We start from the raw sequence: 12,708 nt of genomic DNA, 5'->3' as shown, positions 1-12,708 counted from the left end.
GATTTTTTTTTTTATCAAGAGATAGAAATTGTGGAATATTGTTAGAACTTATTAGGCCTTAGAAAAATAGACAACTTAAGACTTAGATTATCACATAATTTATTTCAATTGATAATGATCAGTTAAATGGATTATAATAGTGAATTTATCTTTATGTGTGTTTCCTTTGTAATTCATTATGCTCTATATAATTTGTAACTTATCTATTTCAGCCTTGTTCTGATCTTGCTCTTAGCTTTAGTGATTCTTTAGATGCACTTATAGAAAAAGAGTGTCTCCATTCTGTTGGAGTAAGTACAAATTTTCATTGTCTATGTCAGCAGTTCCCTACTTCTTACGGCTACGGAACCTTCTATGATCGAGCCTGTTGTGACTGAACCCCAATATATATAAAAAAATAATTTATTAGTAGATGTGAACATATTAACCAAAAAAGACTACTAATTATTTTAAAAATATTTAATGTGAAGAATAATTTTTTTTTTTCAATAAACGTTTTTTTAGTAATAAACAGTGAATTATGGGTTTTGTGTGCAGGTCTGGAGTGGTATTTAGTCTAGTTCTGAATTTTTGAGTGCATAAAATAGCTGAAAAAGAATAAAATAAGCTTAATTGTAGTTTTAGAAAAAGAACTCTTATAAAATTTGAGAATAGTAATCAATGAAACATTCGTTATTCTTAAATTTACTAATTTTGTATTAAATTGAAAAGTTTAACTTGAAATGTTCAAATGCTGTTGTAATAAGTTTTGCTATTTCTTTTTTTATTGGAATTTCACTTCAATAATTTTAATCAAATAACCAAAATATCAAATAAATTATGGTTTATTGTTTAGATATAAATATAATTACAGATTTCAAAATCATTAATGTTTAAAAAAATTTTAAACTCTCAGAACCCATGTAACCCTTCCATGGAACTTTAGGAATCCCCAGAACATCCTTCGAGAACCACTGGTCTATTCTATCATTTCCTATGTACTATATTTATTCAAAAAGGGCTTTCCTTGTCACCTTTAATATGATGCACTGTTTTTACATTAATTAATATTATTTTTTACTTGTGTTAGTATCAAATATCTTATAGAATTGTTATCGTCAAAATGTAGGAAACTGAAAAAGTTAAGTACAACTTCTAAATAATTATTCTCGATTTTTTATTTAAGTAATAAACATCCAATTCCATCCTTGTTATCTTGAAAGTAATTTTACATCATTGATTGAAAATGAAAATTTGTTCAAAGTGTATCTGATTGAATTTGATGTATAAAAAAAGTAGTTCCTTGAACTCCTTTTAAATTTAAGGTCATATTATATAACATTAGATTGCATAGCAAATATGTGTCTACATTTAAAAGCCTTATTTTTCCTTCTTTTTTTATCATTTCTGTTATTCATTTGTTGTCTTTATATCAATTACAGATGAACATAATTGCGGGTAGACCGCCAAGGTACTCTGGGAAAGCTCACATTTTGAGTTTTGATGCCAGTGATGATGAAGATGATGAGGATTCAGACTTACCGCTATCCAAAGAAAAACAATTGAAAGTAATTCATGATTACTCTCTGTAATATTGTTTTCACTATACAGTGAAACCTCCAGGAAAGACAACTTCTATTTATGACCATGATTGGATGGAATGGAATTTCTTCCATAGACTTTGAGTTGAAAAACTTAAAAGACGCCATTAAAAAATCTCCTAGCTGCCGGGAAAACCTCTGTGCCATAAAAAAGATCAAATAAGGAAATATAATAATTATATCAAAACAAAAAAATTAACAAACAAATATGTAGATTAAAATGTATTCAAAATATTTCTGTGGGCCTGTTATTATTACAGAAAACATAATTGTTTTTTTACTTAAAATAGTTCTATTATTAATAATTTATAAATTTGTTTTTATATAAAATTAGGGGTTATTTTTATTGACACTAAGTGTTATTCATTGATTTGGTTTTCATAAAGCTAACACAAGTGGCACTTCCACCCCAAGATAATGACAAAAAAACATATACCTTCGATAACATTTTGAAGTCAATGGAGGTGAACTCTATGAATGACAATTGTGGAACAGAGAGTGGTTGCCCTCATGAGGTTTCATTGTATTAATAAATTACCTTTGGTACCACTTGGGGAAGTGTTTTTTGAAACTACTGAAATTCTGAATAGTTGTTTCTATTGCCTACTTGCTGTGCCGGTCAGCCTGTTTGCAAAACCAAGCGAATTTTTACCCAGAGGATTAATGTTCTTTTAACCCAATGACGGTTCTGCACGTAAAAAGTCTTGTTTTAATCTGCAGTCTTCTCCGTATGGCAAAACTGGGTTTTCCATGTAATTATATAGGGAAATAGTGTATAGAAGAGTAACATCCACCCAATTTCGCCCGTTTACTAAATAGCCAGTGGGTTAATTCCTCTGGGAAATCGAAAATGTGTTTCCTTTTTTTGAAATAACATCCATGTTTCACGAGTGCACATTCACATGTGAAAGATTATCATTTTTTGTAATAGTTAGTTTAAATATTAGTTATAGGTGATTATAAATACATATTTCCAATTAATGCTCAACTGCAGCTAAAGGGGTATTGTGATGACATAATTGGCACTACATATTTATTTCCTATCTTTTAAAATATCTTTAATTACTTAAACTTATTTTATTAATAGAATTATATATTTAAAATAAATCAAATACTTAAGCTTTTAAAACAAACATAAAAAATTTATTTTATTTGTATTGATCAATGTAATGGATACTTTTTATTTCATTACTAATGCAGACTTATTAATTCACTGTCGCGCCTAATCAAAAACGAAGATCTATTTATAACTTTTCCCTTCTCGGGCCTCCACAGTCTCAATTTCTAACCATCAGAAATGATATTCTGGCTGTGTAATCTCTCAATATTCGAGTATTCTGATTTGATCCTTTTAGGGGATTTCCTTTTTTTGGATGTTGAAAATGGCCATTATCCATAATACCAATTCTGCTTAGTAAATCAAATTTTCACTAAACGATTTATATTTATTTTCCTGGAGATGATCATCTTATCACAACCACAATTTTAGATGTACTTTCATACGGCCAAGTAAATCCATGATGCATTTTCCTATTATACCACTAATGGTGATCACCTCCACCAAAGGCAATTTTTTATTGCATTCCTTGATGACCCACAAAGATTTATTCCCATCAAATTCTGAAAATTAGTTACGTTAGAGCAGTGTTATTTTGCTAAAGTAATTGCCCGTAATTGCTACAAACTACTTTTTTAGTATTGCACTACAGTACATTAAAAGTAGCACACTACACTACAAACTACGAAAAAAAAGTAGCGACTATAGTAGTTTCACTACTTTCGACCACCGATCGTATGCCTATTGGAAAATATGGTTCTTGCTAATTGCCGACATAATCTTGTAGTTGGATTATAAGGCTCTTGGCAATCAGCCTACCTAATGATGTCTGTTTCTAAAGAGCCTGACTTCCCAAGCACTCTCTGACATGGTGCATCATCATACTGATAGTTATATTAACACACTTCTAGTACTAATTTATTTGTTTGATTATTGCTCTTGTGTTCAAGAAAATGACTGAAAGCTCGGATTCTCTAATGTTTTACTTAACAAAATCTTTATTATGTATAACAGCATAATGTAGCAAAATCAACTTTTGTTTCGGTGCCTTGTGTTTCTAAGATAGTTTTGTAGATTTTGCCATGCTTACAACCTTTTCATGGTGTCATTTTTTATAAATAATTTTTCTATTAGAAATGTTAGTAGTCATAATTTTTTAAACTTATTAATGCATAACACTCTTTTTAAATAGCTTTCAGAATTCTTTCATTTTCAAAACATTCGTCTCGTTCTTCCAAAGCTAATCCTATGTAGTAATTTTAATTAAAAAAAGGGATTGACATTACCTAGAATATCATATATGTCAATATGCATTCGTTTTTATTTTGTTTTAATTTAAAAATTGTTATTAAACTGACCTTAAGTAAAAGTTTCTTTGTTGTAGGTAGATCTTTCCGAAGAAAGCATTAGTCATTTAGAATTTCTAAGAAATGTGTTGAGCCCATACATTGAGTCATATTGGCTATCTGCGATCACCTTGCTGAAATTGATTGATGATGTAAAAAAAGGTAAATCTTATTTTCTTAAAAAATGTAGTAAAAGTTTATTTAACTTATATGGCCTATTTTCAAGAAATCTAATATTACAACAAATTTCCAAGTAACTTTCAATATGTTAATACTAAACAAAAATGGAATGCTTATAACGAATTAAAATTTATTAAGACTTTCTCTAATGTGACAAATTTATTTTCAGGCGAAATACAATTTTCAACTCTTGAAATGAGTAATATTAAGAGGGCAAAAAAGGAAGACACTTCTCACAATCTTAAGCCTTTATGTTATTAACGTAACCAAGTTATCTTCCTTCTTCCAATAGATAAATTCTCACTTAAGAAATCCTTTCATACACTTCAAAAGAAAGCGTTTTTAGTTGACCACATATCTACCATGCTTTCTTGACCACTTATTATTGAGTCAAAATTCAGTGTTATCAATGGCTTTAGTATTTCATGTTTTTAGTTGAGCTATTCTTATGCTTGTAAGGCGAAATAAATAAATTCTCTCTATCTGTTAGACAATTGAGAAGGAATTGTCAAAAATTTTATTTAAAAATTAGCTAAGTTGAGATTAGAACAATTAAAAAGAATTTAAACAATATTCTAGCAGAGTTATTTTCTCTGTTTAAATTGTTAAATTAAAATAAGTTACAAAATAATGTTCCAATTAATTAAAAATAACTTAATTTCTGACTCAGTAAATAAAATTTTTAACTATCTTTTTATTTAACAAATTTTGTAACAACCCACAGGGATCTTACAAACTTGAAAACTCCTTTAATATTTTTTTTCAAGGCCTTGAAAAGTGTTTCATTTCAGTGTAAAAATCATGGATTTTTTTTTTTAATACAGTCAAACCGCTACAGTGAACCTTCAAGGGACCGAAGTTTCGGTTCACTATAACCGGGAGTTCACTATATCCGTTACGCAGTCAATTTACCTAATGGTTCCTTAACTCCTCCCTTTTATTACACATTATTCAAATAAATGACTGAAAAATATTATGTAGCGGCAAAAAATGTGTTATTTTTCATTACTCTTCGTCTTGCGTACAAAAAAATTAGTAATCTTTAGCTGATGAGCAATCCTCACCATCAGATCTGGAAACACTTCCCGACTCTCAGATAATTTTTCCTGAATTTCTGTTATTCCGCTTTTTAAACCCGTCTAACCTGTCATTCGAGCACATAAAAGTAGTTTCATAAAATCGCTTAACAAATTCCTCGGCATTTGCCAGATACTGGAAGATTGCGGCTTCTTCGATTGGTGAACCACTTCAGCAATGTTTCTTCATTATTCTTGTGATCTGCTTTTCTCAACTTTTTTCCACCCTCTAAATTTTTTTCATGAGCAGAAATTATAAATTGCCTTTTTTTCCATATGTTGCAAACTGCAGATTTGGATAGTTTATATTTCCTGCAAATATCAGCTTGATTGCATCCATTTTCAATTTTTCTGATTATGCCCATTTTATCATCAATGGAGAACGTTTTACATTTACTGCTAGCCATAGTTAAATTTGAGACACTTGTTTGCAGGATTTATTTTAACTGAACTGAGAGCAAAAAGGAGTTGAAATGATGGCCTTATCGACACATATTAGTGTCCAACTCTTTGACCAATAATGAATAATTACTCATTCCTTCTGGAAAAAATGTATATTGATCCCACTGACACCTTACAGGTGCATCGTCTGCCTGGGTTGGAAACATCTGCTTGGTTTGTTTAGGGATGGGAAAGTGAGATAAAAGAAGCAAACAAGAAAAAATGCTTATTGCTACATTCCCCTGTATAGATGGTTCTGAAAATCGGTATATGTATTTAATTTGAAGTAGAAATTTCAAAATTATTAAAAAAAATTTCTAAAAAAATCAGTCGAAGACAGAAAAAAGTTCACTATATCAAACTTCCTCATTTTTTTGGTTCACTATATCCACAAAAAATAACATTATCCGAGTATAGCAAGGCGCGAGACCGAACATTTCGTTCACTATATCCGGGAGTTCACGATAAACCGTGTTCACTATGGCGGGGTTTGACTGTATCAGCTAGTCAATTGCAAATGATCAATCTGTCAAAATCCAAATTTCTTGCAAAAAAGATGTTTATCCTGAGAAAAGCTATTTTTATATCTGATGACATAACATGAAATATTGTCTGCATTAAATGATTTAATACTACTAGTTCAGGCTTCTAAGTTAAGGTATTAGGGGAATTAAAGGTAAGACCCTCTAAATATTATGATCATATCTTAGTATGTGAGAAACCTATTTTAAAGGTTATTTAAATGTAAAAATTTAAGCTTGTTGACCTTGCCTGTTGAAACAATTCATTTGAATTAAATTTCTCTTACTTAAAGCATCAAATGCTCTTATTAAATCTTTATGCTGAAATGTATTACAAAAATATTGTCATTAGTAAGCAATTTATCTTGATTTAATAGATTTTTTCAATATAGGATATTTTTTAAATTGAAAAAAGAATTTTTGCTAATTACAAATATTAAATTGTTTATGAGTGTAGAACTTCTAAATTAAATAAAAAAACATTAATGTTTTATTTTATGAAAAATTTATATATATGACACGTTTTTTTTATAAATTCATTTGTTTTAGAGAGTGTATTCATTCAAGAGATGCAGCTGACAGCCCAGGAAAAGTTATACAAAGGTTTGTTAGGATATGGTAAGTGTCAAGTAAAGAATTTTTAAGATACAGTAAATGCGTTAGTAAGGTCCAGGTTACTGCAGCAATTTATAAAATACTGTTTGCCCTTCCATAGTCATAATGTTATTTTAACAAATGTCTAAACCAAACCATTTATACCAGTGGTTCCCAACCTGGGGGCGATCGCCCCAAAGGGGGGCCGCCCCCAGGTTGGGAACCACTGGTCGCCCCATAGAGCTTTTAGCTAGATCGCCCCATAGAGCTTCTGAAGGGGGCGATAATCCTTAGTGGGGCGATCAGGGGCGACGAGTACTCAAAAGATAAAAATTGCTAACAATAATAATAAAAGCTATTTGAGATTGAAATTGAAAATATATATGAAACCTATGGTTCTGGTGTTGACAAAGAATTATGATAGTTAAAAATTAAAAAAAATTCAAGTCCAGGATCGTTTTCATCATACGTTTTGGTATCGCAGGCGGAAATCTGATAAGTCACTCTGTTCCTCTGAGCAATAGTACTGGTTTCAGGCGTATTGATGAGATGGCCGCCGACGTTGAATCAAAACTCGTCAAATTTCTGAAAGAAGGTAAATTTGCGTTGCAGATTGATGAATCAACTGTGATAGATAACAAAGCTGTTTTAGCTTATGTGAGATTCATAAATGAGAGTAAGGAGATTAATTAGGAAATGTTGTTTACAAGAACTTTGTACACAGATACAAAAGGATCGTCGATTTTTAAATTGGTCAAAGATTATTTTGAGGTAAAAGAAATTCCCCTCACAAATGTAAGTGCTTGTGCAACAGTGCTCCAACCATGCCTGGTTGTCATACTGGGTTTCTGGGTCACCTTAAAAAAGAAGTACCGGAAGTTATCTCACCATTCATTATGTCATTCATCGTCTACTTTTGGCTGCGAAAAATTGGTTATTTCTGGCATCAATAAAATAAAAGCTAATTCTCCTAATAACCGTTTGTTCCGAGAACTTAGCCATGAAAATGATGAAGATTTCGAATTTCTGCTCCTACATACAGCTGTGAGATGGCTTTCAAAAGGAAACTGAGCCATTTCTTCGAATTGCTGGATTCAGTTACTGAGTTTCTCGACACCACTGATCCTGTTTTAAGTGAGAGTTTGAAGCAACGCAAGTTGGAAACTGCGTACCTCACTCATAGTCTTGAAAAAATGAAGGAAATCAACGTAAAACTTCAAGGAAATACAATGAACATTATCAAGGCTAAGGGAAACATATCTTCATTCATCGCCAAGTTTGATATCTACAAGTCAAACATTGGTCGCAAAGAGCTTCCAACTCTTAAAAAGTGTTCAAAGGCAGATATTGAGATTCTCGAAAATAAAATCTTAATTTTTACTGATCACCTTGATCAGTTATGGAATCAAGATTTAAAGAAATTAGAAATTCCGGATTGGATTATCGATCCTTTCTCTTTTGAAGTTGTGGATTAAGCTCACTTCCTCTTAGTAGACTGAGATTTTAGATTTGAAGTATGACTGTGAGGCTAAAGTCGTCTTTAAAAAATACGGTTACAAGTTAGCTTGGGTAAAGCTTATGGACACTTATCCACAATTGTGGAAACAAACTGAGCCGCTTCTTATCTCGTTCCCGTCAACATATTTAGTAGAGACAGGATTTAGTTCTGTCTTCCAGCTGCTGGTTGGACATTTGTTTCAAAGGAGACCCGCGTTAAAATCTGAGGAGCATAAAACCTGACATTCAAGCTAAGCTTTAACTTGAAAACACCAAGCACAGGGCAGTCATTGAAGTGGTAAAAATGTACTTTCTCAATCTTCATTTTTTTCCTCAAATTTTAGTTGTTAACGTTTTAACTTTTTCTTGATTACATTAAAATATGAATTTAAAAAAATGTACTTTTATTTTGATTATTCCATTTTAAATATCATTTCTTTTTGAAAAAGAAAAGATGAAAATTTTTTTTTTAAATTAATAAAAATGACAGGATAAATGCGCCTCCTTATTTGCATTACAATTTAAATTAAAATCAAATAACATTGCATATTTTCAGTGTTTGGTTGCTCACAAGCAACAATGAATGGTTTTTTGAGCAAAAAGAGAAAGGGGCGATATGTGTCAGCCAACCCCAAGAGGGGGGCGATGGTACACAAAAGGTTAGGAACCACTGATTTATACCAATAAAGTGACCAAAATTTTGCTTTATTTCCTAGAAAATTATGATCCAAAAACAGGTGTTTAAAATTTTCCCATTAACAATCAAGCAGTGGAATACTTAAGTCTGGATGAATTATCTAAAATGAATAATTCTCTTCATGTTATAACTCAGAAAATATGAATTATCATTAAATCTCTAAGAATGAAGAGAGTAACAAGACTAATGACTTATTACGTGGAGAAAATGATGCTGTAATACCAATTAATTTTCTTTACATAGAAATAGAAATGTATATTGCATATGTGAGTGAAAATTTTATTGGGTTTTTATTTGATCATTATGTAGTGGAGAAAAAAAAAACTCTAAGTTACTTACAGTTGAGGCAGAGCTTTACATACGATCTTGCAGTATGAATTATCTGGACTTTAAAAAGCTGAATAACTTCAATTTTTACAAGTTAAAATTTTTTAAAACTCGTTAATTTGGTTAGATATTTCCACCTAGGTGAAATTATCAATATTTGTAACTTTTTATGAGACCAGGTAATACAGTATTAGAGTCATTTTTTAAATATTAAAAAATTAGATCACTATCGCTTCTTGTACTTAGAAAAGTGAATTTTTTTCACATTGAAGTTTTTCTGCTATTTTTAGAAGCAGCATAGAGATGGTTGGCCACAGATAGGCTAAATCTGACTGAACAGTCATGAATAACTGTTTCAAACTCACAGCAAATTAAAAAATATAACATATTATTCTTAAAGCATTATTTCATGTGATGGCAAAACCTTTAAAAAAGCCAAATCTCAGATTGCTGGCAATGATTGTGTGATATTAAAGTGGCGTTAGTGATCTAACCTAAGTTACAGTGCAACCCGTAATATTAGTAACTCTTCCACTTTTAAATCAGTGGATTGTTAACAATATGTTTAGTTAAAAAAGGGTTTTATATTATTGTAATTAATGAATGTATTGTGAATGACCGGAATGGGTGTTTATTGATTTCCATCGGTAAATGTTGACAATCACATAGTAGCCTTGGTAAATGTGGCTATGTGATTGTTGACATTCACTGTTGAAAGATGACATTCTCTTGATTTCGATCCTTCACGGTAACAAATTTATTTAATACTAATCATGTTTTAAATTGTCTGCAGAAGAGAGTTTCTCGGCCATCACTTTCAAGAACTCCCTCAAATTATTTGAAAGCTGGCATGTGGTAGAATCTTATGAGCAGGATGGTATTAAAATTGTATACCTAAATGAGAACTACAACAACAAAGAACAAATAGATTTCATCATTTCGAAAGTTGAAGAGTTCAGAAAATGATTATCATTGTTTCTATTGCCTGAGCATTATTTTTGTGTTCTTATTGTAAATATAATGTAAAATAAAGTGAGCAGTTTTTATGTATTGTTTTATGACCACCTAACTTCACATTAAATATAATAAGAAATAACACGTTTTTATTTTTTTAAATTAAGTATACAATTAAAAACAAGAAAATTTAAGCCTTCTTTTATACTTGAATATTTCACCCATAAATAATCTTGATGTTTGACAATGTGTAATTTCCATTCGAGTAAATGTAAGGGCATAGAAGCCACACAGCTAAGTTTATTATAGAGCTCTTCCGTATGGTGTCCTCCTGGACCCCTACTTGTAGGGGTCACATAATAATGGATGACCATCTTATTTCTTACTGAGGAGCACTACTTAGGTGAACAACACAGGGTATAGTCTAGTGGTTAGAGAATCAGGCTCCAGCCCAGTCGAGTATAAACAATATATATGCTAAAAAAATCCATAGAATTAACGCACTTCTTGTGGTTGGTCGACGAGCATTTCCATGGGTACGCTGTTGTGCGTTTGAAAAAACGAGAGTGCTTCACTATAAATTTTGCAAAAAGTTGTTATAGCTTATTATACATAGATGTCAGTTACATAAAAATCTCAATTTTTAATTTTTTGTTCTATTGCTTGGCAATACGGGGATCTGGAGAAAATGTGCATGTTATCTATGTCTGAATTGAGGAAGTGCCCTGACAAATAAGTGGTACTGCCATCTATCAGTGGAGTTCTGAGCTAACGCAAACCTTCCCGACTTAATTCGCAAAAGGCTGGCGAGCTTGATTTGTCCAAATATCATTACAAATAATATCTCAATACTGGGAGACGAGAAGCCAAATAAGACTATTTATGTACCGATTGATTTCCATGCCAACTGAAACCAGCAGAAGAATTCCAAGTGTAACATAGAGGAAATCACACAGGTATTTTATCCTAAAAAATGAATTAAATATATGTGAAAACAAAAAATTGTGCAACAATATCAATGTTTAATTAAATGGCATGATATTTCCCTGTAACTATTTGTCAAATTTAATGTCCCCTCTGTTACATTGCATTTTTTGAAGTTAATAAAAATGTGTAAGCAATTTGAAAAGTCTTATAATAATTTACTTTACAATGAAATGTGATAATTAAAAAAAATTACAAATGTTTTGGATGTTCCAAATCACAAATAACAGTGCATGTCAAAAATGTTGGATTTTCTTTGTTCCCTCTGTTAGGGATGCTTTTAATTACCTGGCAATTAAATTATGCTCTTTTATTATTTTATGCCATTTAATTAAACATTGCACCGTAAAGTAGCATGTTATTGCACAATTTTTTGTTTTCACATATATTTAATGCATTTTTTAGGATAAAATAGCTGTGTGATTTCCTCTCTGTTACGCTTGAAATTCTACACTGTGTTTTTGTTACATTTTGTCACGTACTCTGCCATTGGAGATAGAAAAAAAGTAAATATTATAGTTAGCCATAAAAATTGGATAACAGATGTCAAAAAAAGGGTAGGATAGGTTATCCAAAGGGTTGTAGTTCTAAATTTAGCTGGTTGAGAACCCTCTAGTTAAGCAAAGGGGGAAAAAGTCTTCACTGGCCACAAATATAGCTCAAATGATGAAATATTGTTGCATGACTGCCACTTTTCTGTCAAAAATGCAACCTTTGTTTGTGCAGTTTGTTTTATTTTAATAAAATATGAAAGTATGATGAATATTATATATATGTAAAACTTGTGTTTTAAAATGTTTCATTTTAGAAATGAACCTTGTTTACTGTTTTGAAAAATGCTTCAAATGAAATATCTTACATTAATATCAACAGTTATTTAAATATTTTAAAAGTAGCCACTAAGTAATTACTCTTTAAAATGCTATCACTGGCTAGTAGTAAAATTTTGACCTGTATCCTTTAGTATCACAATTTAGAAAGAGAGAAAACTAGTTTCCTCAGTGGACATCTGTCACCAATGACTTATAACTATGGTAATAAACACTTCGAAATCTGCTGCCCAGGCCTCCCCTGACCACATTTTATCTTGTCTAAGACTTACCAGGCAGGACCTGGTTCAAGCTCTCCTGTTGGTGCTAGATTTTCTTAGAGTGAACGAGCTCATGGACCTGATCTAGCTCTGCTGGTCATGAGGATGAGAATAAGAACAACAATAAGATAGAGAGGCATTTTAATGAAACTGTTATAAAAACTTACGTTGTTACTTATGCCACTTGCCTGTACCAGCTTAAAATCAAGAAACACACGTCGCAGCCTGTTTTACAGGGAGGACCTAATCATACTCCATTCATTCATCTACAGATTTTAATTTTAACCTGAACCAGAGAATGATCTCAATTTCCAATTTAATAGCCTCAGAGGTATTTATTTGGTAAGGGAATTTGGAGGACTTT

The 12,708-nt window shown here is 31.2% G+C and overlaps 1 protein-coding gene across 2 annotated transcripts in view; it reads left to right on the top strand.

The window, feature by feature from the left end:
- The window catches only part of LOC107447870 (glycerol-3-phosphate acyltransferase 1, mitochondrial), a 37,504-nt gene extending 27,142 nt beyond the window's left edge, over positions 1–10,362 (top strand). The window contains exons 18-22 of one of the 2 annotated variants that reach the window (XM_087160580.1): positions 213–290; positions 1,422–1,547; positions 4,022–4,145; positions 6,751–6,819; positions 10,110–10,362. In XM_087160580.1, the coding sequence (XP_087016706.1) occupies positions 213–290; positions 1,422–1,547; positions 4,022–4,145; positions 6,751–6,819; positions 10,110–10,282 (570 nt within the window). In that variant the 3' untranslated portion in view covers positions 10,283–10,362. The remainder of the gene's footprint in view (positions 1–212; positions 291–1,421; positions 1,548–4,021; positions 4,146–6,750; positions 6,820–10,109) is intronic. The other variant, XM_087160581.1, reaches the window with a different exon arrangement.
- Positions 10,363–12,708: the final 2,346 nt, after the last annotated feature.

This window comes from Parasteatoda tepidariorum, chromosome 4, assembly GCF_982258835.1.
Source record: "Parasteatoda tepidariorum strain Cologne lab strain chromosome 4, Ptep-v5.0, whole genome shotgun sequence".
NCBI lineage: Eukaryota > Metazoa > Arthropoda > Arachnida > Araneae > Theridiidae > Parasteatoda > Parasteatoda tepidariorum.
The sequence above is the reverse complement of the archived record's forward strand: the minus strand, read 5'-3'. Positions and strand labels throughout refer to the sequence as shown.